At 42.4% G+C, this 27,366-nt stretch overlaps 2 protein-coding genes across 4 annotated transcripts; one reads left to right on the forward strand and one right to left on the reverse strand.

Annotated features, from left to right (window-relative positions):
* Positions 1-240: 240 nt before the first annotated feature.
* Positions 241-18,717, forward strand: LOC147156182 (uncharacterized). Its single transcript, XM_086066647.1, has 11 exons — positions 241-465; positions 2,176-2,493; positions 8,325-8,600; positions 8,772-9,062; positions 10,003-10,086; positions 12,745-12,834; positions 14,569-14,886; positions 15,946-16,221; positions 16,393-16,683; positions 17,624-17,716; positions 18,064-18,717. The coding sequence occupies exons 1-11, from the start codon at positions 405-407 to the stop codon at positions 18,150-18,152; spliced, it is 2,187 nt and encodes a 728-aa protein (XP_085922773.1). The 5' UTR covers positions 241-404; the 3' UTR covers positions 18,153-18,717.
* A 289-nt stretch (positions 18,718-19,006) lies between these two features.
* LOC147156183 (uncharacterized) lies at positions 19,007-27,147 on the reverse strand. Of its 3 annotated transcripts, none has more exons than XM_086065717.1 (9): positions 27,103-27,147; positions 26,185-26,232; positions 25,501-25,768; positions 23,986-24,947; positions 23,434-23,593; positions 22,462-22,640; positions 22,304-22,396; positions 22,090-22,215; positions 19,007-20,925 (listed from the first exon to the last, which is right to left on the reverse strand). In XM_086065717.1, exons 3-9 carry the CDS (start codon positions 25,764-25,766, stop codon positions 20,522-20,524), a joined length of 2,190 nt encoding a protein of 729 aa, XP_085921843.1. In that variant the 5' UTR covers positions 25,767-25,768; positions 26,185-26,232; positions 27,103-27,147; the 3' UTR covers positions 19,007-20,521. The 3 variants fall into 3 exon arrangements, with proteins under 3 accessions (XP_085921843.1, XP_085921844.1, XP_085921842.1); XM_086065718.1 differs by lacking the exon at positions 27,103-27,147 and adding an exon at positions 26,994-27,063; XM_086065716.1 differs by lacking the exon at positions 26,185-26,232.
* Positions 27,148-27,366: the final 219 nt, after the last annotated feature.

A 27,366-nucleotide genomic window follows, 5' to 3' on the forward strand; every position in this document is an offset into this window, starting at 1 on the left:
ATTTAAATCAAATCGATTTTGGGACATTTAAAATCGATTCTGAATCATAATAAATGAGAACCGCGATTCTTATGACAATCTATTTTTTTTGCCACATCCCTAATGATCATATATACATCGAATCTACCAAATGGCAGAATAGGCTCCATTGCTGTCTGCTGGTGCAACTATGTGAAGTATTCTTGGGCGGTGATAACACATCATGTGATAGAGTGTGTGTAAGTAAGTGAGTGTGCAGCGGAGAGGAGGTTTGACAAGCGCGGGCGCACACACACTCACACTTTTTGACTCGGAAACGTAACTGAGTTTTTGACTGCCCTAATTTTGGAGTTTGCCGGCTACACCCGTGGCGTCAGTGGAATGCCGGTTGACCAGTTGGTAGCTCTGCCATTTCCACATCGTTCATGAAGATGAAAAGTTGCCTGGTGTTCTTGTCCACCTTCCTTAGTCATCTGGCCACTGGAGGTAAGCAAGACCTTGACAAATGTCCACTTTTTTTGTTGTGCTCCTTCAAAAGTGTTGTGAAGTAACGAAGTACAAATATTTGATTACTGTTCTGAAGTCGATTTTTTTGGGAGGCGTGTCTGCGGAACAATATTGCTGCCACACCAGAAAAAAAGTTAATATCATGTTATACTGTACTTTGCTAAATCTCATGTAATATCACATAATGATGGTTTAATTCCATTTTAAGGTTACTGTAAGTTTATTTTTTTCAGTAATTCAGCGTATCATTTTTTTAAAGTTTCGTTTTGCTCGTGCAGTCACTTTACCCACCCACCCCAACAATGTTGCTTGCGCTTTAATTGCTTTCATTTGCGCCGGCAGTTATCCCATTGGGTGATTTCTACAGTATAAAGTTCACATTTCAAAATCATTTCCTCAATAAACAATTTTAGAAAATTATTGATGAGATTGAGATAAGTTACAGCTCGTGTACAAATACTATGAATTGTAAAATGGTGGACCGTGACACTTAATTCATCCTGTGACACCATTTTGTTGTTTTTGAATCATGGACAAATAGCACTGCATTCTATAAAACATGACAAAACAGTAAAGGAGAAGTAAAGAAATACACGGTGTGTTTTTTAGGTTTATCTGTACATAGCATAGTATTGGCTTGTTGGACGTGTGCCCTTAAGGGGTGTGCCCAAGTGTTTGACTGGCCCTAATTGTAAAATAAATAAATACATCTTTTGCCCTTCAGTTGCCATCAAATTCAACCAAGTGGCTGCTCATAGCTTGAAAACGTTGGTTTTATTTTTGGCCAACGACGTTAATGAAAGTATTTCAATGTTGGAGATGATGAAGGTACTCGGGAGTATTTTTCTGGGACTTGGTGTGAGAAGAAGTTTAAGAACAACTGGTGCGACGGAAACAGCTGTTGTTGGGCGACTTCCTTATGGAGCATCTGTGCGAATATTATGTTCGCACCCGTGTTGTCTCAATGTATCAATTTCCAAACACATATTCCAGGGTTGAGCTCAAGCTTTTCCAGCACGCGGCCTCGTCATGCCGGGAATTCTATCTCAGGGAGTTTTGAGCGATTCGATTAGTTGGCAGCTGGGAAGGTTGAATGCTGCCGTTTGTTGGGGGTTGCATTTATTTATTTTTTCCCCCGGTAATGTTTTACACTTAAGTGTGGTAGCGTAACACTGCCCTTTTGTCCGGGTCGATTTTGAAAAGGATATCAGGTCAGATGTATCCGTACGTTGCTGCTTGAATTAAAAAAAAAAGAACAAAAAGTTGAAGGGTTCAGCATTCCGGCGCATTGAGCCGCTATCGCTCGATAACGTCGGCACGTTCTCGTGCGCGTGTTCATTTGCCCGTCACTGTTGATTCAATTTGACCTCCCTCACTGTGCAATGTAACTTCTCTATCGCTTTCAATTGGATTTTACTGCCAATCTGGACAAACTTGGTTTCAATACGATTTCATCCTGCCTTTCAATCAAATACAATGTAATTCTGGATTCAATCTGATTTCACAGGGGATTACATCAAATGTAACTGTATATCATTTTGTGGATTGAATCCGGTTCATTTTGAAATCAATCAGATGTATATGATTTGATTCAATCTGTTTTCATTGTGAATTCAAATGAAGCTGATCTGATTTTGTTCTGGATTCAAGCCCATCTCAATCGGACTTGTTTGCGTTGGTGTGTTGCAGATAGTGACGTTTGGTGTCGCTGGAACACGGCCTGTCTTTTAGAAGCCAGCTTCCCCATTGGAGATGATGTGGTCATCCACTGGTTCCAACAGTCACTGGGGGAGCTCAAGGTTCATTCCTACTACCACAAGAAAGACCAGCTACATAACCAGGAAAAGCGCTTCAAGGACAGAACCTCGCTGTTCAAGGAGAACATCGCCAAAGGGAACGCTTCTCTGCTGCTGAAGGATGTTGTGGTTGGAGATGGAGGGAGGTACAAGTGCTACGTGGGAACCCTGATGAGCAACATGGAATTCTTCATCAACCTCCACGTGGAAGGTGAATATACAAACTGTCTGGTGTAGATAGTCACTGAGTCATCCAGGTCATGATAATCCACAAAGGTTGAATGCAGAGGTGGCAAATTCAGGTCCAGAAAGTAAAAACCCTGCCGCAGTTTGGCTTTAGTCCCAGGTGCTAGCTAACTAGCTCCCTAGCAGGTAAACGAGCACCATGGGAGCTAGGTCCAGAAAGTAAAAACCCTGACAGTTTGGCTTAAGCCCCTGATGCTAGCTAGTATTAGAGTAGTCAATATTTGTATTCTACTCTTTGCGTGTTCAATTAACTGAATGGTGAGATTCTGGTGAAGAAGTCCCTTTGCAAAGGTAATTAGTCAGAAGCTTCTGATAACACAATTGAAGTCACCCAAACAGTGTTCTGTTCAAAAGTGTGCCCCTCCTTCTCCTGCACATCATTATTTATTGAAAAGTGGGTGAATACGAAAAGCCTCCTCCCCTTCACAAAAAGGCAAAAAGTTCTCAGGAATACAAATCAGATTAGACCTAAACAATAATAAATCAGCCTGTCCTTGGACTGAGACCGGTACCAGGCTACACTCAGATAGAATACAATAGACAATTCTATTCATTGAGCTACACAGCTATAACTAAATCCAAAACGGCTAAAATATAAATTGAAACTGAAAAACAATGTTAATAATTCAACATTCCCTCATTTGAGCTCATGAGAGCTCAACACATTAAAACATTTTTTTCTCAATGGTTGTGTGGTGGAAATAATTATCATTAAAACATCCCTTTAGCAGGAGAGGAGGTAGTTTAGCAATCATATGACATTAAAAAACAATTTGATACATTTAAAAGATTTTTAGTGGAATAAGCATAGCATATGTGAGGCTTAACATAAAATGTTGTTCATTAAAAAGTGTCGCAATGTATCGGCAGACGAATATGTGTTCTTTGAAGCCATCTCGTGATGAAGTTCTTTGTTGAATGAGAAGATGACGTTGTCAGCTTTTTTTGCAGAACCCCAGAATAGATTGCCTGCAAATGTGATTCTCGTGATGATTGCCCAGGAAAAGGCACTTGACTTGATCCGTTGAATGATGTCAAAACGATGTCCAAACGGCCGCTCCAGAACCGAACACTGGGTCAGCTGACGTGGCTCCCAGGTCGGAGGTGATAAGATTGATGATCATCAGTTGATGAGATAGCCGGCAGCCTTGTAGACCAGTTGTGGAATTTCGTCTCTCCTTTCCGTCATCAACCTGAGAGCGGAATATGTTTTTAGTCTTCTCATACACCCACATAAATTTTATTTGGAGGAAAAACCCTGATAGTTTTTGTTAGTTGGGATTAGTAAATGTTATTTGGTTAAGATCCGTAGGTCCTGTGCTGTTGGAACAGGAAAAGATCTATTTTTGTGACATTGAAATAGAGCCCAGCCTTTGATTGAGTTGAATGACATTCGCTCATTCATTAATATAAGACAGAGCTTGTAAATATTTATTTTTCAAATAGGTTTTGTTCAATAATAGGTAATTTTTTACCACGACTAAATTTGTTCTAAATTTGCATAACTGTGCCTTTCACCATCCTGAAAGGAATCATTTTACTAGCATATCATATATTCTCTTCCCAGAATCCCATGACCGGCCGAATCGTGACATGCTGGAAAAAGCACATATATTCATATTATCTATACTCTTTTGCAAACACTGGGCTCCAAAATTAAATTTTTCTAAAATAAAAGATATAATATAATATAATTACCTTCATCCGGCGAATATGCATTATTGTCCTTGCTTGCTTCAGACTTACTTTGCTCCGCTCGATTTCCTCTGGTAGATTTCTTCATATTCAAACTGTGGATTATCACTTCAAAACCTTTTCATTTTTTAATCTACTAATTCGTCTACATTGGTTAATTTCTTAAACATAAACTCCCTCATTTTGACAAAGATCCACTGATTTTTTCAAACACGTCAAGATAAAGGGAGGATAAAATAGAGACCTCATAACTCAAAAGACGTCGTAAATAACACAACCCTCTAAATCAGGCTATGAGGTAAACGAAAAAGCTACAAAACACAACAATAAAAATGAGCACGAGCAGATACAATTTAAGACACTAATATATGATGACTTTGGGGCCATAAAAATAGAGGTAACCATATTAATCTAATTCAGGATACGAATTACACAAAACTTACAAATATCTACCATTTCCTAGATTTAATCAAACTAAAAATTATCTTCAAACTGCTAATCAACTTCACCTCTTTTACATATTAGTGGGGCTCTTTTACTTATTACTACTCATTTTATTCTATTATTTTTTCTATATTGTAGCTGCAGCTGGACGAAGTCCAGAAAAAAAATTCCTCACGGGAAAAATAAAAGTATATCGTATCATATCATATTAATAAAATTCCCATAGTACCAATTCAGAAACTGATTCTCCCAAAAATATAGGCAAAAATTTAGTAGGCTATAGATTGAAATAAATTTTCTCAATCCCTCATTTCAAATTCACATATGTCGTTATCAATTTCCTGAAATACCTTGCTATAGATCACAGTTCCCCATTCAACACATTAAAAATGCCTTGCATATACCGTGCAGCATTTCACCGATTGAAGGGTCGCATCCTAGTCAGACCACCAGCTTTCAAAAGTCAATGTTCAGGGCTGTGTCAGACAAAGTTCAGCAGGTATCAGCGATGAGAGGAGACATCTCTGTAATGAGGCTTGTACACAGTCACTGGGCATTGTGGAAGTTGAACACCATGTTTTTTGTAGGCACAGGAGGAGAAGACTGTGCTCTGCGGCTTTTGACCTTTGATCTCTGCCACGTCCATTCAGACGCCGTCTGCAATGTGGACCCGATGACACATTTTCGGTCCTTCCAGGCGCTCACCTCGACCAACGAATGCACCCGGCTGATCCAATGCACTACAATGCCAGACTGAGGAAATGGGATCATAGCAAGACAGTTCACTTCCTGCTTTCTCAAAAATGTTTCGTAAAAAACAGCCTTTTTTTTTTTTTTTTAAATACCCCTTCAAAATAGCTACTAGCAATACTTGCAAATACAACGTATCAGCAGCTGGGGTGCATCCCGTTCGCAGTTTGTAATCAGTGAAGGCCATCAAACCCTCATCTGCCTTGGAACTCAAACATCAGTTTCTGAAATGACACACTCAGAGAAAAAACAAATATTAAAAATCATTATCATTATGTCAATTTCAAAAACATTCATAACTTCTTATTCAACTATCTTACTTCTAGCCACAGCTGTACAGATGTAGGCACAATCATGTCAACTCAACACAGAATACTATTATTTTATCATTATTCTTCATTCATTTGTCCCGAAAAGGGAAAGTTAACAAATTAACCATCTTCATCAATTATTAAAGTGTAAAAGACTATCAATTCAGTCACTAAAAAAAATAAAAAATAAAACACTAATTGAATATTCTTCTACAAAAACTCAACAATATCTTTCAAATACTATTACTTATTTTTTATTGTTTATCATACCTCTCTTACCTAGAAAAGAGAAAAAGTCCCATTACGAGGACACATTATGCTCTAACCCACAGCCCCCTCCTTTTCTTCTAACCTAGAAACGGGGGGGGGGGGGGGATCTTAACATTATACATCGCAAAACCTATTTTACCACATTCCCATTCGAAAAACAAACGCCACTATCACACCAGTCTCATCTCACACAAAAAAACAACACCAAACTTAGTTAAAGATATTGAAGAAAAACAAACAAAATCACTCACAATCACAATAATAGCCCCCACCTTTTAGAAGCTAGGTCACACACTCAAATACATACGCACACACTCTTTAGTCATTATAAAATAATAAACGGTTTTATTCTATCAATTCGTTGTCTACAAATCTTATGGCATTTAAACCGCAGTTTTGTACGGTGATTTCAGTAAACGGGTTAACTCATTTCGGAGGGGAAGTTACTTTAGCACCAAAATCAGACACTATATCATCACCAGCATCCCTCGTACCATTTTGTCCAGCGACGGCTTTTCATACAATCGATCCATAGTTTGTTTTTTCATTTTTCATCGACGTTTTTTTTATTTTCCGCATGGCTGCGACTCACAAGTCCCGACTATGAACCGGAAGCGCATTCAGGTCGTACCATTTTGTCCAGTGACATCGCCCTCCATTTTTGTATTTCTTTATTTTTACTTCCGGTTTATATTCTACGCAAGTAGTATTAATATTTATCAATACAGTGACGTCTCACTTTTAGTATAATAGTTCAATAGGTTAACACATATGGCCACACAACAGACACACATAAGAATCACGTGACCTCTCGTTTATACACAGCGGTTATCCAATCCCGCTGAGCTAAACTGTTCTCCATATATTGCAAAATTTTTGCAAGGCGCTCATTTTCAAAATTACTCGTCACGCGCTATCGAATTAAACCGTAGAACAAAAGGAATTCATACGGTAATCCTGACCTCAAAACTACAAAAGTAGGAGCGCCAAAAAAGAAAAAGAAATCACGTAATCTCTCGATTGCAAATACAGTGACACAAAATCCAATCATCGCTGTAATCAACCTGGACCCCTCAATACTGTTCAATTTCAAACAGGCGCTTTTTCAAAAAACATATTACGTGTAAATGGACGTTCTCAATAAGAGTCATGAGCAAATATCGATATTAGTCCCCAATCGGCCAAACTGCTAAAAAAGCAGAGAGCATACCATAATCTTCGCGATCCTTAGTAGAAGAAAGACTTCTCACGTCATCCGGCAACCCTTTTATTCAATATATATTATGGTCTAAGGATTCTTCGTAACGAGACGAAAACAAAACAAAACAACAACAAAAATCACTACTTCATCCTGCACAAAAAAGCTTTCTCTAGGCGTGTACTTACGTCACTTTCAAAATACACTACCCCACGACGTGTCTAGTTCAATATCGTAGGAATTATCCCAACTCTCAATAGAACGACATCAAACTACAACTTGTTCACACTGATCTCATTTAAAATTTTAGACAATTTAGAAGACGAAAAACCGGCTATAGCGCCTCCAAACAGACAGAATTTCTCTACGTGGATAAAAATCTCCACTTACCGGAATTAATATGGCGCCAGAAATTCCGCCCGTCCGGGAACGCCGCAGCTTTGTTAAATCGTCAAAATACAACCATCCGTTAGAATTCAGCGTCGGAGGTCACCATTCGTTATAATTCAGCGTCGGGGATCACCATTTGTTAGAGTAGACAATTTTTGTATTCTACTCTTTGCGTGTTCAATTAACTGAATGGTGAGATTCTGGTGAAGAAGTCCCTTTGCAAAGGTAATTAGTCAGAAGCTTCTGATCACACAATTGAAGTCACCCGAACAGTGTTCTGTTCAAAAGTGTGCCCCTCCTTCTCCTGCACATCATTATTTATTGAAAAGTGGGTGAATACGAAAAGCCTCCTCCCCTTCACAAAAAGGCAAAAAGTTCTCAGGAATACAAATCAGATTAGACCTAAACAATAATAAATCAGCCTGTCCTTGAACTGAGACCGGTACCAGGCTACACTCCCTTCTCTTCTCAGGCGAGAGAGACAGATAAGAATACAATAGACAATTCTATTCATTGAGCTACACAGCTATAACTAAATCCAAAACGGCTAAAATATAAATTGAAACTGAAAAACAATGTTAATAATTCAACACTAGCTAGCTCCTTCGCAGGTAAACGAGCACCATGGGAGCTAGCTAGGGAGCTAGCATCAGGGGCTTAAACCAAACTGTGGCAGTTATTTTTATTTTATTTTTTTAACTTTACCACCTCAGATTACTTTGTTTTGTCTGTTTGCAGCTCCAGTCACTGCTATCCACTTCCATCAAGAGGACCAGCAGCGGCTGGTCTGCAGCTCAGATGGAATCTTCCCTCAACCTCAATTGCGCTGGTCCACAGAGCCAGCGTTGCCTCATGCCCTCATCAACACCAGCCAGGTCCGCCAAGAAGCGCAGACGCAGCTTTACAACATCAGCGGCTCGCTGGACCTGGCGGGCGAGGCCCATCCGGACGTGGACTACGTCTGTGACGTCACGGGCGTCAATAGCAGCAGCAGATTGACGTGGAGGAAAGAAAGTGAGATGTTCAGATGACCGCTAGGGTTGGGCGAGTCATGCATTTTATTGATGACTTTGATTTGATTTGTCAGGGGGATTGTTGAGATTTTAGTTTGTTAAATCACATTTTTGTGCAGAAAAATACAGTTTCATGTCCACCCACACTACACATTCTCACGTCTCCTTCCAGGTGTGAACACTTCCGACACAGAAACAAGCATCAATTGCGCGCCCGTGTCTCACCAACGCAGCCTCGTGTGGACGTTCAACGGCCGTCACGTCATCGCCAACAGAAGCGTCGGGCGCAAACTCTACATCGCAGACGATTGGAGGAAGCGCGTGAAGGGCGTGTCCGAGGCGGGCGACCTCAACCTGCGGGAGCTGAACGGTCGCCAGAGCGGAACGTACACGTGCACACTGAGCAACGAAACGCACACGCGTATTAACGACGTCTTCCTGCGGGTGGTCGGGACGGAGGACGGTGAGATCCTCGTGAGGATGCGGAGAGATTACGTCACTAAAATACACACCTAAACTTATAGTAAACCCTTGCCAATTTGTCAATCAACTCACCTAACCGACCGTCATTGAAACGAGCAACCAAAGGACAAACCGAGAAGCTGATTCAGGATCAGTTTTTCAAAATCCAAAGCAACCACATCAACGCGCTCGGTTACAACTGTTGCTATTACTAGTCATGGCAAAAAGAAGTTGGGAACGCCTGTCTTCAAGTTAACTTCAGTCAGCTGACTGTGGTGTCGCGCCGATTTATCACGATTCATCGTTTACATCCTTTCAATGCGTTTTTACCGTTTATAGTCAAAACCATTTATTGTGAGGGATACAATCCAGACCCGAACCTGCAATAGATGAAAAAAAAGTTTTAAAAAAAAGACACCATATATTTATAAAATAAAATAAAAGACGTTTAAATTAGGGGTGTCAAAATTAGTGTGTTAATTTAAAGTTCCTTTAACGCCATACATTTTTTTTAACGTGCGATTAATGACCGCCCCTCACTTGGAAAGCCTGTACTGGGGAAATTCCAGTCGCAACGCAGCAGACACGTCCACGTCAAAATTTAGCAGTAATACATGTAATAATAATGCATATATTTGTGGAGAATGGGGTCAAGTTGTATTTTGAAATTAAAAAAATATAGCAGAATTTCACAAGTTCCTTCATGTTAAAAACTAGGTAGCTCTTAAGGAAAAGAAAAATCAATCCCGTTGAAGTGTTTTGGGGTCATAGTTTAGTTTAACCAATTATGTAAAAAAACAACTAAAGTCTGCGTCTATTATTCTCAAATTTTCTCCCAAAAAAAAAATGATCCTGAACTAGCTTCACGGTTTGTCAACTTGATTGTTGTTGCGAAATGACGACATGGTGACTAACAAGTCATCTCGCATCTTCTGTTGCAGTCCATCCCAAAGTGGTCGGCATCACGTTGGGCGTGATCGGAGCGCTCGCAGCCCCGGCTGCGGTGGGGGTCTTCTATTTCTTGAGTGAGTGTAAACGTAAAACTTGCTGCTGCACACATGATCGTGTTTCTGAGTCATCGCCAGGGAATGGAGTCTTACACCACTGAAACGACGTATTCATTTTCAAGATAAAAGCCAGTGATACTGAAAACGTTGATGTTAGCATGATAAAAGCACTCACACAACTTTTTTCCACTTCGAGATGAATAAGCAAGGTACGATTGGCTGTAGTGGCTCGAGACAGTTTTACCTGGGGTGGTGAGATCATAAAATTGATCAACTTTAGAATTTCGGATTGACTCACCACCAATAGAGGAGTAACAACTGGGGTGGTAAAGCATTTATGGTTTCACCGCTTGTGTCATCATCAGGAAGAAGAAATGAAAGAAACCCACAAAATGCATACCAATGAAGAAGTAGAACAGGAAAAACCTCTCAAACCAGCAACGGGTCGACTTGCGGAAATGTTACCTGAAGAACAGATGAGCCAGATGTGACTTTAAACGACATCCAGATCTTGGACTGGTCGCCAGTTAATCGCAGGGCACAGAAAGACAAACAAGCACTCGCACCCGTCTATGTGAGCTGGAACGGAACCCCAATGACATTTTGGGAGCCAAGTGGGCTCAGCGCTGGACTGGTCGCATGTCCGTCAGATTAACAAAGAAGCATTCACACGACTTGGACTTGGGTTCAGGGTGCGCTGAAGTCGAACCCAGTTGACGTATGGAGAGAGAAGTGGGGCTCATTCTAAATGGTAAAAGAGAAAGCGTCTCATGATGCCTCCTGACCAAAATGTGAAATTGGAGCTGTGCGTCCTGCTGCTTCTTTTGTTCCTTTCAAAAAAAATAACATTTAGTTATTATGTGTTTCATGTGTCTGTGCACACGTGTGATGACCTGCTTGAGGATCGTTGTTGTACAAATGTGGGAACAACTTTTCAAACACTGGCCATAAGAATATATATGTAGTGGTCCCCAACCACACAGTGGAAAGATACAAATAAAAACTACTGTGCACTTCCAATTTATTTGTGATCTGAGACTTAAAAATATTTTTATTTTGAAAAGCAACCGGATTCTCTCTGCTATTACTAGTAATGGCAAAAAGAAGTTGAGAACGCCTGTCTTCAAGTTAACGTCAGTCAGCTAAGTACTGTAGTACACCAGAAGTGGTGGGAATAGATGTCAAAATAAGAGCACTAACAGGAAGTATAGTGTTAGCTGCCTTAATCTTGCTGGTTTAACTGTGTTTGGTAAATGAAATATGCTTTGATAAGTGTCAAATGTCTTCTTACATTTAATGTACAATTGCCTCTTGATCCATTCTGTTTGCCCATCTAATGTTTTCATACTTTTCAAATAAACACTGAACGTGATCTTGTAAGCGCGTTGAATTGCAAATTTGATTTTTGATCATATAATCGATTTTACATTAATAATTGTGCATCTTCATTAGAATGTGAACTGAAGCGGCCCAGTTTGAGTCTTGAAACTTCAGGGTTGAAAATGGGTCACAGTCCAGCACTGCTGATAGCTTTAGTTTCCACTTACAGTATATGTACCAATCATTTACTGAAATTCAATAAAATGCTCGTACAGTTTGATAAGATTTCTCAAAGGTGGATTTGAAAGAGAAGAATAAATATTAATAGCCTTAATTGACAGCCTGCTGGCAGGAGAGAAATTATGTAATCATATTAATTAGTTACATTTAGTAAAAAAAAAAAATAATAAATAAAAATCTGATTACGCACAGGGAGAAAACTCGAATGGGGCCTCCTACTGGCAGGTTTGTTGAACTACATCCGCAGTGCAACAAAATGCAGTCAACTTAAATCAGATCATGCAAAAAGGGGGGGAAAAAAAGGAAGAAGAAAAAGCGCGTCTTAAGTGTGTATTTGTTATGAGGAAAGTAATGATGCCAGTGCCACCAAGCATCACAAAAGTTGACTGCACATTAATAGCTAACATAAATTACGCCCCCCTCCCCCCCAAATAAAAAAAACAAATACCAGAAGACATCAGACAAATTTTATTTGATCGTGACTCTTTCCTTCTACTCTCGAATATGGCTACAACTTAACAGTGTATCAGAACGCGCGGAACCACACTGCCCCTAAGTGGCCAAATTCTGTACAACATGAACAGCACTCCGAGTAAAGGTACACACAAACAAGGGCAAGACAGTATAAAATAATTTAAATAAAATCGATTTTGGGACATTTAAAATCGATTCTGAATCATAATAAATGAGAACCGCGATTCTTATGACAATCGATTTTTTTTGCCACATCCCTAATGATCATATATACATCGAATCTACCAAATGGCAGAATAGGCTCCATCTTTCTGCCTTTTTCCGGTCTTTTATAATTAGCAGTGGAAAAAAAGGTAGGTTCACAAAATTCCGACGTTTCTGCCAGTAGACCCTCATATTGAAAACGGAGCATTGCTGTCTGCTGGTGCAACTATGTGAAGTATTCTTGGGCGGTGATAACACATCATGTGATAGGGTGTGTGTAAGTAAGTGAGTGTGCAGCGGAGAGGAGGTTTGACAAGCGCGGGCGCACACACACTCACGCACACTTTTTGACTCGGAAACGTAACTGAGTTTTTGACTGCCCTCATTTTGGAGTTTGCCGGCTACACCCGTGGCGTCAGTGGAATGCCGGTTGACCAGTTGGTAGCTCTGCCATTTCCACATCGTTCATGAAGATGAAAAGTTGCCTGGTGTTCTTGTCCACCTTCCTTAGTCATCTGGCCACTGGAGGTAAGCAAGACCTTGACAAATGTCCACTTTTTTTGTTGTGCTCCTTCAAAAGTGTTGTGAAGTAACGAAGTACAAATATTTGATTACTGTTCTGAAGTCGATTTTTTTGGGAGGGGTGTTGTCTGCGGAACAATATTGCTGCCACACCAGAAAAAAAGTTAATATCATGTTATACTGTACTTTGCTAAATCTCATGTAATATCACATAATGATGGTTTAATTCCATTTTAAGGTTACTGTAAGTTTATTTTTTTCAGTAATTCAGCGTATCATTTTTTTAAAGTTTCGTTTTGCTCGTGCAGTCACTTTACCCACCCACCCCAACAATGTTGCTTGCGCTTTAATTGCTTTCATTTGCGCCGGCAGTTATCCCATTGGGTGATTTCTACAGTATAAAGTTCACATTTCAAAATCATTTCCTCAATAAACAATTTTAGAAAATTATTGATGAGATTGAGATAAGTTACAGCTCGTGTACAAATACTATGAATTGTAAAATGGTGGACCGTGACACTTAATTCATCCTGTGACACCATTTTGTTGTTTTTGAATCATGGACAAATAGCACTGCATTCTATAAAACATGACAAAACAGTAAAGGAGAAGTAAAGAAATACACGGTGTGTTTTTTAGGTTTATCTGTACATAGCATAGTATTGGCTTGTTGGACGTGTGCCCTTAAGGGGTGTGCCCAAGTGTTTGACTGGCCCTAATTGTAAAATAAATAAATACATCTTTTGCCCTTCAGTTGCCATCAAATTCAACCAAGTGGCTGCTCATAGCTTGAAAACGTTGGTTTTATTTTTGGCCAACGACGTTAATGAAAGTATTTCAATGTTGGAGATGATGAAGGTACTCGGGAGTATTTTTCTGGGACTTGGTGTGAGAAGAAGTTTAAGAACAACTGGTGCGACGGAAACAGCTGTTGTTGGGCGGCTTCCTTATGGAGCATCTGTGCGAATATTATGTTCGCACCCGTGTTGTCTCAATGTATCAATTTCCAAACACATATTTCAGGGTTGAGCTCAAGCTTTTCCAGCACGCGGCCTCGTCATGCCGGGAATTCTATCTCAGGGAGTTTTGAGCGATTCGATTAGTTGGCAGCTGGGAAGGTTGAATGCTGCCGTTTGTTGGGGGTTGCATTTATTTATTTTTTCCCCCGGTAATGTTTTACACTTAAGTGTGGTAGCGTAACACTGCCCTTTTGTCCGGGTCGATTTTGAAAAGGATATCAGGTCAGATTTATCCGTACGTTGCTGCTTGAATTAAAAAAAAAAGAACAAAAAGTTGAAGTGTTCAGCATTCCGGCGCATTGAGCCGTTATCGCTCGATAACGTCGGCACGTTCTCGTGCGCGTGTTCATTTGCCCGTCACTGTTGATTCAATTTGACCTCCCTCACTGTGCAATGTAACTTCTCTATCGCTTTCAATTGGATTTTACTGCCAATCTGGTTTCACTGGGGATTCAATCAGACAAACTTGGTTTCAATACGATTTCATCCTGCCTTTCAATCAAATACAATGTAATTCTGGATTCAATCTGATTTCACAGGGGATTACATCAAATGTAACTGTATATCATTTCGTGGATTGAATCCGGTTCATTTTGAAATCAATCAGATGTATATGATTTGATTCAATCTGTTTTCATTGTGAATTCAAATGAAGCTGATCTGATTTTGTTCTGGATTCAAGCCCATCTCAATCGGACTTGTTTGCGTTGGTGTGTTGCAGATAGTGACGTTTGGTGTCGCTGGAACACGGCCTGTCTTTTAGAAGCCAGCTTCCCCATTGGAGATGATGTGGTCATCCACTGGTTCCAACAGTCACTGGTGGACCTCAGGGTTCATACCTACTACCACAAGGAAGACCATCAAGATCACCAGGAAAAGCGCTTCAAGGACAGAACCTCGCTGTTCAAGGAGAACATCGCCAAAGGGAACGCTTCTCTGCTGCTGAAGGATGTTGTGGTTGGAGATGGAGGGAGGTACAAGTGCTACGTGGGAACCCTGATGAGCAACACGATATTATTAATCAACCTCCACGTGGAAGGTGAATATACAAACTGTCTGGTGTAGATAGTGTTAGAGTAGACAATATTTATATTCTACTCTTTGCGTGTTCAATTAACTGAATGGTGAGATTCTGGTGAAGAAGTCCCTTTGCAAAGGTATCAAAAGCTTTTGATGACAACAATTGAACTCTCTCAAACAGTAGTCTGTTCAGATTGTGTGTCCTCTTCTCCGGCACATCATTATTTATTGAAAAGTGGGTGAATACGAAAAGTCTCCTCCCATCAGCCCACAGTACATTTGTTTACAACTCAGTGAATACAAGAAAATCCCCCCTTCTGTTCCCATAGGTATAAATCAGATTAGAGAAAAACAATAATCAGCCTGTGCCTCCCCTCTTCCGACAGAGACCGGTACTAGACTAAACTCCCTTCAAGATAGCAGTGGAAGAACTTGTTGCCCTTCTTCTCTCATGAAAGTGAGACAGATAAGAATACAATTCTATTCATTGAGCCATACTGAGTTAACATAAATCCAAAACGGCTAAAATATAAATTAAAACTGAAAAACAATGTTAATAACTTAACACTAACTAGCTCCCTAGCAGGTAAACGAGCACCATGGGAGCTAGCTAGCTAGCTAGGTCCAGAAAGTAAAAACCATGCCAGTTTGGCTCAAGCCCCTGATGCTAGCAGGTAAACGAGCACCATGGGAGCTAGCTAGCTAGCTAGGTCCAGAAAGTAAAAACCATGCCAGTTTGGCTCAAGCCCCTGATGCTAGCAGGTAAACGAGCACCATGGGAGCTAGCTAGCTAGCTAGGTCCAGAAAGTAAAAACCATGCCAGTTTGGCTCAAGCCCCTGATGCTAGCAGGTAAACGAGCACCATGGGAGCTAGCTAACTAGCTAGGTCCAGAAAGTAAAAACCATGCCAGTTTGGCTTAAGCCCCTGATGCTAGCTAGCTAGCTCCTTCGCAGGTAAACGAGCACCATGGGAGCTAGCTAGGGAGCTAGCATCAGGGGCTTAAACCAAACTGTGGCAGTTTTATTTTTATTTTTTTTACTTTGCCACCTCAGATTACTTTGTTTTGTCTGTTTGCAGCTCCAGTCACTGCTATCCACTTCCATCAAGAGGACCAGCAGCGGCTGGTCTGCAGCTCAGATGGAATCTTCCCTCAACCTCAATTGCGCTGGTCCACAGAGCCAGCGTTGCCTCATGCCCTCATCAACACCAGCCAGGTCCGCCAAGAAGCGCAGACGCAGCTTTACAACATCAGCGGCTCGCTGGACCTGGCGGGCGAGGCCCATCCGGACGTGGACTACGTCTGTGACGTCACGGGCTTCAATAGCAGCAGCAGATTGACGTGGAGGAAAGAAAGTGAGATGTTCAGATGATCGCTAGGGTTGGGCGAGTCATGCATTTTATTGATGACTTTGATTTGATTTGTCAGGGGGATTGTTGAGATTTTAGTTTGTTAAATCACATTTTTGTGCAGAAAAATACAGTTTCATGTCCATCCACACTACACATTCTCACGTCTCCTTCCAGGTGTGAACACTTCCGACACAGAAACAAGCATCAATTGCGCGCCCGTGTCTCACCAACGCAGCCTCGTGTGGACGTTCAACGGCCGTCACGTCATCGCCAACAGAAGCGTCGGGCGCAAACTCTACATCGCAGACGATTGGAGGAAGCGCGTGAAGGGCGTGTCCGAGGCGGGCGACCTCAACCTGCGGGAGCTGAACGGTCGCCAGAGCGGAACGTACACGTGCACACTGAGCAACGAAACGCACACGCGTATTAACGACGTCTTCCTGCGGGTGGTCGGGACGGAGGACGGTGAGATCCTCGTGAGGATGCGGAGAGATTACGTCACTAAAATACACACCTAAACTTATAGTAAACCCTTGCCAATTTGTCAATCAACTCACCTAACCGACCGTCATTGAAACGAGCAACCAAAGGACAAACCGAGAAGCTGATTCAGGATCAGTTTTTCAAAATCCAAAGCAACCACATCAACGCGCTCGGTTACAACTGTTGCTATTACTAGTCATGGCAAAAAGAAGTTGGGAACGCCTGTCTTCAAGTTAACTTCAGTCAGCTGACTGTGGTGTCGCGCCGATTTATCACGATTCATCGTTTACATCCTTTCAATGCGTTTTTACCGTTTATAGTCAAAACCATTTATTGTGAGGGATACAATCCAGACCCGAACCTGCAATAGATGAAAAAAAAGTTTTAAAAAAAAGACACCATATATTTATAAAATAAAATAAAAGACGTTTAAATTAGGGGTGTCAAAATTAGTGTGTTAATTTAAAGTTCCTTTAACGCCATACATTTTTTTTAACGTGCGATTAATGACCGCCCCTCACTTGGAAAGCCTGTACTGGGGAAATTCCAGTCGCAACGCAGCAGACACGTCCACGTCAAAATTTAGCAGTAATACATGTAATAATAATGCATATATTTGTGGAGAATGGGGTCAAGTTGTATTTTGAAATTAAAAAAATATAGCAGAATTTCACAAGTTCCTTCATGTTAAAAACTAGGTAGCTCTTAAGGAAAAGAAAAATCAATCCCGTTGAAGTGTTTTGGGGTCATAGTTTAGTTTAACCAATTATGTAAAAAAACAACTAAAGTCTGCGTCTATTATTCTCAAATTTTCTCCCAAAAAAAAAATGATCCTGAACTAGCTTCACGGTTTGTCAACTTGATTGTTGTTGCGAAATGACGACATGGTGACTAACAAGTCATCTCGCATCTTCTGTTGCAGTCCGTCCCAAAACGGTCGGCATCACGTTGGGCGTCACGTTGGGCCTGATCGGAACGCTCGCAGCCTCGGCTGTGGCGGTCTTCTATTTCTCGGGTGAGTGTAAACGTAAAACTTGCTGCTGCACACATGATCGTGTTTCTGAGTCATCGCCAGGGAATGGAGTCTTACACCACTGAAACGACGTATTCATTTTCAAGATAAAAGCCAGTGATACTGAAAACGTTGATGTTAGCATGATAAAAGCACTCACACAACTTTTTTCCACTTTGAGATAAATAAGCAAGGTACGATTGGCTGTAGTGGCTCGAGACAGTTTTACCTGGGGTGGTGAGATCATAAAATTGATCAACTTTAGAATTTCGGATTGACTCACCACCAATAGAGGAGTAACAACTGGGGTGGTAAAGCATTTATGGTTTCACCGCTTGTGTCATCATCAGGAAGAAGAAATGAAAGAAACCCACAAGACCGAGAGCCTAACGATGAAGAAGGAGAACAGAGAATATCTCTCAAACCAGCAACGGGTTAACCTGCGTAAATGTTAGAACAGATGAGCCAGATGTGACTTTAAACGACATCCAGATCTTGGACTGGTCGCCAGTTAATCGCAGGGCACAGAAAGACAAACAAGCACTCGCACCCGTGTATGTGAGCTGGAACGGAACCCCAATGACATTTTGGGAGCCAAGTGGGCTCAGCGCTGGGCTGGTCGCATGTCCGTCAGATTAACAAAGAAGCATTCACACGACTTGGACTTGGGTTCAGGGTGCGCTGAAGTCGAACCCAGTTGACGTATGGAGAGAGAAGTGGGGCTCATTCTAAATGGTAAAAGAGAAAGCGTCTCATGATGCCTCCTGACCAAAATGTGAAATTGGAGCTGTGCGTCCTGCTGCTTCTTTTGTTCCTTTCAAAAAAAATAACATTTAGTTATTATGTGTTTCATGTGTCTGTGCACACGTGTGATGACCTGCTTGAGGATCGTTGTTGTACAAATGTGGGAACAACTTTTCAAACACTGGCCATAAGAATATATATGTAGTGGTCCCCAACCACACAGTGGAAAGATACAAATAAAAACTACTGTGCACTTCCAATTTATTTATGATCTGAGACTTAAAAATATTTTTATTTTGAAAAGCAACCGGATTCTCTCTGCTATTACTAGTAATGGCAAAAAGAAGTTGAGAACGCCTTCAAGTTAACGTCAGTCAGCGAAGTACTGTAGTACACCAGAAGTGGTGTGAATGTGAAAGTAAATGATGCCAGTGCCACCAAGCATCACAAAAGTTGACTGCACATCAATAGCTAACATAAATTACCCCCCCCCCCCAAATAAAAAAAACAAATACCAGAAGACATCAGACAAATCGAATGAAAAGACAAAAATGTTTGTTTGTTTGAATCGCTTTTTTATTGAATGGTAATGTTTTCATCCAGTCATAAGTGTCATGAATATTTACATTTACACGTCCATCAAAACCATATAGGGGGGGGGGGGGGGGTCTCAGCCATTTGGCATGTGCGAAAGGTGAAGAAGCACAACATTATCACGGCATGACTCAAATGTTGCAACGGGAGTGCGGCTGACTGTCAGATTCCCTTCAGGCAACATTGTTGCGCTTGCACTTGAGCGGCTTCTCGCTTTCAAAGCCTCAAATTTGTCACGACACCAAAAGGATCACACGCGCACATCATCTTACTTTATATACAGCTAAAGGTCTCTGTACTAGTACACTTTTTGCCCTCACTAGTAAGACTGTGTCTACATGATTCACATTTCTGTACACTAGTAGGACAACTTTGGCATACTAGCGGGATAACTACTAAATGCTACAAGGGAGGAGCTAAATGTTAACTAGAAGCACTAGTGAACGAGTAGAATTCTACAATGTCATTAGCAGAACTAGTAGCAGGCAGGGGTCATCAAGTATACAGTTTTTACAGCCTCACTAGTAGCCTGTTGTTGTCCTAATGGTATGTCAAATTTGCCCAAGAGGGAATGTACTATTTTAGGCTTGATCATCACTCGTGTGCCAATACAGGGCACTTGTAAAATGACGAGGGTGCCCTAGTAGAATGGATGTCTTACTAGTGACATTACTGCAACTTTGGTATACAAGACAACACATTACTAGTGAGGCACTAGTGAGCAGGGCCCAACGGATTTGGATTTTTGAGAACAATGGCGATATTTGGCAGGGAAAAAATACAGATTACAGATTAATTTAAAAAATATATCTAATGCGTGAAATAGAATTTCTTTCCTTCCAATGAATTTCACGGCTGTCAATTATGTGCCTTACTTACTCCTCGCAAATAAGACGGGTGGGAGGGCTGAACTGTCGATGATATTGAATAAATGACCTTAAATTCGGATACATTTTTTTTGAACATGTATATAGGTTATATTTTTGTTTTATATGATTTTTAATATCTTTGAGCAGATTTTTTTTCTTTTCTTTTTTTATATAAATGTGTGTGTTTGAAAAAAAAAATCATTCATTCATTCAAAAAAGGTTATAGTATAGATTTCATTGTAATACAGTAAACAATCAGACCCGTGTTACTGTTGCTCGATTATTTTGACCGATGTTTGAAGGGCCATAATGGGCCGATTTAATCAGCCAGTGATTAATCGGTCGGGTCCTACTCGTGAGCATTTTGATCCAAAAAGGCTACGAGATCGTGACACTCGATGGGCCTTGTGGTGTTACTAGTGCGGCACTAGTAACATTTAACTGTGTACAAGTAGGCCAAACTTGGTACTAGTAGTGTAAAGAAGCATGTTAGTACATGGACCCTCATCAATTGACTATCAAGGATATGGAATAAAGGCTAAAAGGGGCGTTCCATACGACACTAACAAAAGCTGCTCCTTATTCATCCAAACGTTCACCGTCACTGCGGCGGCGCGTTGGCTTCCATGTTGTCCACCGTGTGGATGATGACGATCTGCTCCAGGCTCTGCGCCGGCGAGGGCGGCCTCAGCTGCTCCACCAGCGCGTGCAGCGTTTCCGAGTTGATGGTGGACACGGGTTCCCCTTCGAAGGCTCCCGGCACCGGCTCCATTTGGGAGATGGGCGTGTTGCTGGGCTCCACCTTCAGCTCGCGCAGACTGTCGCTCAGGGCGCCGCCGTCCGACGGGCCGCCGCCGCCGCCAACGTCGCTAATGCCGCCGGCCTGAGGTGTCGCCGGTTCGGGGTTGGTCGGCTCGGTTTCGGGGATGGAGCTCAGACTTTTGCCGTCTTTGTTGAGTTTGCTCTGCACGAAGGCGATGGGGTGGCTGGACGCCAGCATGACAACTGAGGAAATGAAAGGAAAGGACAAAATCATCATGTTCTCACGCTCTCTACTTAACACTTCCAAAAAACGTGGGTAAAAGTACATGTACGGATTAAAAAATATATAAAAGTAAGCTTGAGTATCACAAAAAAAAGTGCCTTTGAGAGTTTCTTAGTTCACATTATCTTCTCAAACTTTTTTTTTTTAAAGGTCTGAAGAGGCACGAATAATGCATTAAATAAAACGATGAACCGACTCAGAAGTGTAAAAATGCAAAAAATGAATCTGCACACAACCTACCTTGTCAGCTGTCTGCTTCTTCTGCACGGAAGCATGACAACGATCCACTTTTAACAAAACAGGCCTACTTGAAAATCTCGAGGTGACATAACGCGGCACGGCTCCCGCAGGGCGAGAGGGAGTAGGCGGAGTCTTACAAAACTTCTCGGACACAGCAGCGGTCAAGAGCGTCAACAGATTTGTTATCAAGCTATTTTTTGCAACACTTTCAATTGGTTAATGATGTGTAAAAATAACAGCCGATGTGGGGACACAACAATTGTATCATCACTTTGTGAAATTTTTTGAAATTGACCACATTTTTTTGCGCAAAATAAAATCCATGCAAAACAAATTGATTCTGTATCATTTACCCACACAAACACCAAAGGATCTTCATCGTGATATTGACCCCTAACATTTTTTTTAACGACGCCAATCTGATAACTGCCTACAAAATACGTTTCTTTTACAAACGTATTCTCTGTTTGTACTAAAAAAAAAAACAACAACTCCAAACGCTCTCAATTAAAAACATGTTCACAGTTTTTGCAACTTCACACACTGCTGCCATCTCGGGTTATGTTCTAATTAGTGGAAGTGGAGTTGCTGCAGGAGTTTCTTTTTAAAGCAGACACTTTTGTTACGCTGAGGTTGCGTAAAAAAAATAAAAAAATAAAAAAGTCTTCTGGAAATCTATTTGAGCTGTATTTGTGTGCTTGAGCATTGAAACTGTTCAATCAACAGCTGAAAGTGACTGTGAGTCTCGACCAAGCGACGGCTCGCAACTTGAAAAAGTCGCGGCCATTTTTCATTTTTTAAACAAATTGCTCGTCAACTTGTAGCTAATGAAGCGTGTGACTTCTTGTGAAACGCGACAATATGGAGTCGCGGCGTTGGCTCACCTGCCCGCGCTCTCTCTTTGTGCTGTCGCACTTCGTCGGCGTGCGCCTTCTCCTGGTGTTTGATCATGTTCTTGACACTGGCGAAACGATTGCCGCACAGCAGACACTGCACGCCGTTGGTGCCGTCTGCAGTCATTAATGAGCGAGGTTCGAGTCAACATTTCCGAATGTTGAAAAAAATATATATATATATTTTGAATGACATTAAGCTCACCCGGGTGAAGTCGCCGCATGTGTTTCTTCAGTTCGGACGACGTGACGAAGCTGCTGTCGCACTGCGGCTGGGAGCACTTGTACGGCGTCTCGCCTGGACGCAAACAGGAAGCGGTTAAACGAGGATGCGGTCGAAACGGCGTCACCCCGCCTCCTTACCTGTGTGCTTGCGCGCGTGCGCGATGAGCGAGGACGAGACGGAGAAGGACATGCCGCACAGGTCGCACTGGTACGGCTTCTCGCCCGTGTGCCGCCGCTTGTGGTAGGTCAGCGTGCTGGACTGAGCAAAGGCCTGGCCGCACACGTCGCACACGTACGGCTTTTCGCCGCTGTGCAGCCTGGAAGGGGGGGGGGGGGGGGGCAGACACACGTCAACATCTTCAAGCAATTTTTTTTATGGTACACACAGAGGTAAGGCTGAATTTCAAGTTGCGCATCTTTTGTGGTGTAACATATTCTGCCGCAAAATTGCAGGCAGAGTTGAGTTTATACTAGACGAAATTAGTAATAATAATAATAATTTATTTTGTTTAATGTGCCAGGTTTATTAAGCTACAAATAAACATAAATATTGTTAATATTATCATCTTGAAATCTTACTCTTAAAATTAGGGTTTGAGTATATTTGTGATTTTGTTGCTTCATATTTCCTACAGCAATATCATAATACAGCGATAACGATACAAGCGGCCGAAATGAGTTTCCTCCGCAGGGTAGCCGGGCTCTCCCTTAGAGATAGGGTGAGAAGCTCGGTCATTCGGGAGGGACCAGTTGAGGTGGCTGGGGCATCTGGTTCGGATGCCTCCTGGGCGCCTCCCTGGGGAGGTGTTCCGGGCATGTCCTGCCGGCAGGAGGCCCCGGGGACGACCCAGGACACGCTGGAGAGACTACGTCTCACGGCTGGCCTGGGAACGCCTTGGGATCCCATCGGAGGAGCTGGCTGAAGTGGCTGGGGAGAGGGAAGTCTGGGCTTCCCTGCTAAAGCTGCTGCCCCCGCGACCCGACCCCGGATAAGCGGAATTGAAGACGGAACGGAACGGAGCGATAGCGATGATGTGCAACGTTCCTCATACGTTTCCATCTCGAGACGCGCGTCTGTTGCCGCGACCCGGTCTCGGCGTGGTCCCCTACCTGACGTGGATCTTGTAGTTGGACGAGGTGGCGAACTTGAAGCCGCAGCGCTCGCACGTGTACGGCTTCTCCTCGCCGTGGTGCATGCGGCGGTGGGCCACCAGCTGACACTTCTGAGCAAAACACTTTTCGCAGTCGTTGCAGCTGAAGGGCTTCTCGCCTGCGGCAAACGCGGAGGGCGACATTTATTAACGGGACCTTTTCCTCACATTTAAAACGCCAATGCAGTATTTCTTAAAGTGAATTTGCCAGTTAGTACATCGAGCTAAGTTATAGCACCGTGCTTGCTGAGTACTCACCGATAAAGATTACCAATACTTGATAATGAAGTTTGGGTGTAAATATGGAAATGTGTTCTTTTGTTTTCACATTTAAAGATGACAGTAAATGATTGGTGATCGGGGAATGATGAATGATTCCACACAAAGTTATTGTTCACAATTTATTTACACAATGACGTGAGCACTCAGCGCCCTACTAAGTGCAGTGTGAAAATGGCTATCGTCAATATATAGGGATTTTGAGTGGACTTTTTATTAATTTGCTGCTTACCTGTGTGTGTGCGCAGGTGAGTTTTGAGCTGCGTAGCCTGTCGGAAGGTTTTAGAGCAGAAGATGCAGATGAAGGGCTTGAGGCCCGCATGGATCTGCTCGTGCCTCCGCAGGCTGCACAAGTCTTTGAACACCCTGTTGCACTCGATGCAGGTCCGAGACGTGTCTTCCGAGGGGTTGGCGGGGTTCTGCTCTGCATCCTCGGCCGCTTCCTCGCCACTATCGTCGTCATCGTCCTCCATTTTGCTCCTGCCGCGGGCCCGTCCTCTGCCCCTTCCTCGGCCCCGGCTGCGTCCGCGCCTCGGCTCCCCGATGCGGGGTTTCTTGAGAGGCGGTTCGTCCCGTGAGGGGCTCCAGTCGGCCGACGTATCCCCGAAATCCTTGATGCTGGTGTCCGAATCCTCGAGGAAGTCATCTTCGGTTTTGACCAGGCTTAATCCTCCTCTTCCTCTTGCTCTTCCTCTCCCTCTCCCTCTTCCCCTGCCCCTGCCTCGGCCACGACCTCTCCCCCTGTAGGCAGCAAGTTTGGGGGTGTTGTCGGCCGAGGTGCTGGGCACCGCCAGACCGCCACTTCCTCCTTCCTCATCCAAGCCAGCAGCTTCGCTGTCCTGACCTTCCTGGGCTTCTTGGCCTTCCTGGGCTTCTTGGGCTTCCTGGGCTTCTTGGCCTTCCTGGGCTTCTTGGGCTTCTTGGGCTTCTTGAGTTTCTTGGGTTTCTTGGGTTTCATGGGATTCTTGGGTTTCATTTAACAACGCACCCGTCACTGAGACGATGGACAGAGAGATCGGGGAGCGAGGACTGCCCGGAGAGCCAGGACTGAGCGAAGATGGACCCGTTTCTTTGTCCAACTCGGACTGGGACGCCTCGGTGGCCTCGGACAAGTGAGAAATTCCTTCCAGATACTTTGTGGCATCGGACATTCCCAGGAAGATGGCGGCTCGGCGGACAGCAGATTGTCTGGTGCTGAAAGTAACATATATTATCAATGGTGGCAAGTAACCAAGTACAAATACTTAGCAACTGTACTAAAGTACAGTCAGGTCTATAAACATTGGGACATGGATGCTACTATTATCTCCTGTATTCGGCTCTGAACACCACCAGTCCCCCACATTAGATTTGAAATGAAACGAAGAAGATTCAGCACCTCGTTTGATCCATAACATGTCAGAAAATAATCCAAAATATTGATTGTTATTTTACAAAGCAAAAGCAGATATTTGATTCAATAAAAAGATAATACAGGTAAGTCTGACAAAGGACTCTAAAGAGTAATCAATTATAAAAGTAATTATTGGTTAAATCAATAATCAATTGGTTGTCGATTAATCGTTGTACACCTTCATTTTTGTATAAGGATTGTGTTTAAAGGGCCGTTTTCTCTAAGAAGAAGCACTTTTAATTCACATTGTAATAAAACAAAAGATTCAATCTTTCTTTGAAAACTAATACAGTTGAGGCTGGTAAAGAAATTATGTAAAAAAAGTGATGGATGGATGACATGGAGGCAGCCTACCTGCTTAGGTTCATCTGCCCCGTGTAGACAAACTCCAGCAGCTTCTCCAGGGCGTAGCGGCTGACTTTGTCAGGGTCCAAAGTGGTGACATGCTGGTCCTTCTCAGCCTGGGAGGAGAAGTACTTGCTGAACGCCGCTAAGACGTTGCGGTGAGCCCGGAACTCCACGTCTCTCACCATGATGGTGACGTCGCACAGAAAGTCCATTTCCCGCTGCTGATGCAGTCGTTGCAAGAGAAGCTTTCCATGATTGGCACTGTGAGCCATCGCTAGAAGAAGAGAGTGGACATTAATCACAACTACTGAGTCGTTCTATAATTGATGTTAGCCAGTCTACGGCGCTTCACATTGCATGTTAGCACCGAGCGAGTGAACTTTCATTAAGATTAAATTATATGGTTTGGTTGAACATTGTGATGCTTAAATAAACAATGTATAATGGTATTTTATTTAATTTGTCAGTTACAGAGACAACATCAACTAGAAGGAGCAAATTAACAGCATGAAGCAAGCATGCTTGGCCTCTTATTTGGAGAACATGGATGGATGTGGGTAAAGGAGTGAGAACAGGCTCTAAGGAATACATCAAAAATTTTAATGTTTTTCAAGTGTGTAAAACTACATTTGAAAAAAAAAGTTATTTCGCAAGTGTCTAGAGCGCGCATCACTGTAAAAACGTTCTTACTGTCAGCGATGCTGAGAAATTGAGTCCTCTATTAGTGTCACTTGTAATCTGCAAGAAAAAAATTGGATTATTAGCTTAAGTGTTTGGGTTGCAAGGTAAAGTTTTTAGACAAAGTCGGGGTTCACATTTAGGATTTTAAAAATTGGTTTTCAAAGTCAGGCTTAGGGTTTCAACCCAGTGTTGGAATTTTAAATAAGTGTTTGGGTTTCTTAGTAGAGCTTCAAACCAGAGTTATGATTTTTAATTAGTGTTTCAAGTCAGGTCTAAGTAGGGCAAAATAAGGGCTTCAAATCCAGGTTTCCCGTTAGGGTTCAGGTTAGTAAGGTTTCAAACCAGAGTCGACGTGTATAAAGTTCGTTTTAATCGACATTTATTTAACATTCCTATTAACTGTCACAGAACGACCAAGACAAGGTAAGCAAACTGTTGAGGAGAGGAGCCGTGTGAAGAACAGTAGATGTTGACTAATAAGAACGAGTTTTGGAAAATAAAAGCTCTTTCCCGCTTCCTGAGTAGGCCTTCGTCCGATGCTAATGCTAATAGCCGCCTCGTTGCTCGCCTTCAAAAGGCGCCGTTTGCTATGTGGAGCGCCTTGCCCACATCCCAGCTGATAAGATTGACAACACGCCGGTTCCGAAGAGGTTATGCCACCCGCTTGTCTGTTCGGGCAACTCAAATGGAGAAGCTGAAGCTCAGCGAGCTCATACGAGACCAAAAGGCGCGGATAACATTGTGCTCTTATTTCGAAGGATTCGCCGATTGCGCCGGCGGTGCCGACAATAAGTTAGCTCAAATTGTAGCAAACGTACAATTTGGAAACAAATTGTGCACGCGTATCGTCCATGATCCGAATTGCTCAACTGCAAAGCTCTATTTTAAAACTGATTCCGAGTAAATAAAAGCAGTAAAGTACTGTACCTTGTTATATCCGTGGTCAGCCTCCGTTATCTCGGGACTGTAGAGATCTCGCGAGATTTAGGTGGCCGCCGAGCAAGAATGAGCTGCTGGGTTGAATATTTAGTAATATTTTTTTGTATTTTTAATAAGAGATATATCGATTTATTTATTTATTTATACAAAAACCGACTGCAAAGGACATTTAGGACTGTTGAAAAAAATCATTAGTTCCCCCATACCGACTCTTGGGGACTAACCTAGAACCAGAAAAGTGCAGGCAAAACT

This window comes from Leptonotus elevatus, chromosome 21, assembly GCF_054856555.1.
Source record: "Leptonotus elevatus isolate MCC_2025b chromosome 21, RoL_Lele_1.0, whole genome shotgun sequence".
NCBI lineage: Eukaryota > Metazoa > Chordata > Actinopteri > Syngnathiformes > Syngnathidae > Leptonotus > Leptonotus elevatus.

Excerpts from the sequence above, each read along its gene's own strand:
- LOC147156182 (XM_086066647.1), top strand. The coding sequence starts at position 405 with ATGAAGATGAAAAGTTGCCTGGTGTTCTTGTCCACCTTCCTTAGTCAT. Across the intron at positions 10,087-12,744 it reads GGGGGTCTTCTATTTCTTGA|TTGGTAGCTCTGCCATTTCC; the intron begins GTGAGTGTAAAC and ends CCGGTTGACCAG. Across the intron at positions 14,887-15,945 it reads AATCAACCTCCACGTGGAAG|CTCCAGTCACTGCTATCCAC; the intron begins GTGAATATACAA and ends GTCTGTTTGCAG.
- LOC147156183 (XM_086065716.1), bottom strand. The coding sequence starts at position 25,766 with ATGGCTCACAGTGCCAATCATGGAAAGCTTCTCTTGCAACGACTGCAT. Across the intron at positions 24,948-25,500 it reads GGGCAGATGAACCTAAGCAG|CACCAGACAATCTGCTGTCC; the intron begins GTAGGCTGCCTC and ends TGTTACTTTCAG. Across the intron at positions 20,926-22,089 it reads CAAAGAGAGAGCGCGGGCAG|TTGTCATGCTGGCGTCCAGC; the intron begins GTGAGCCAACGC and ends TCATTTCCTCAG.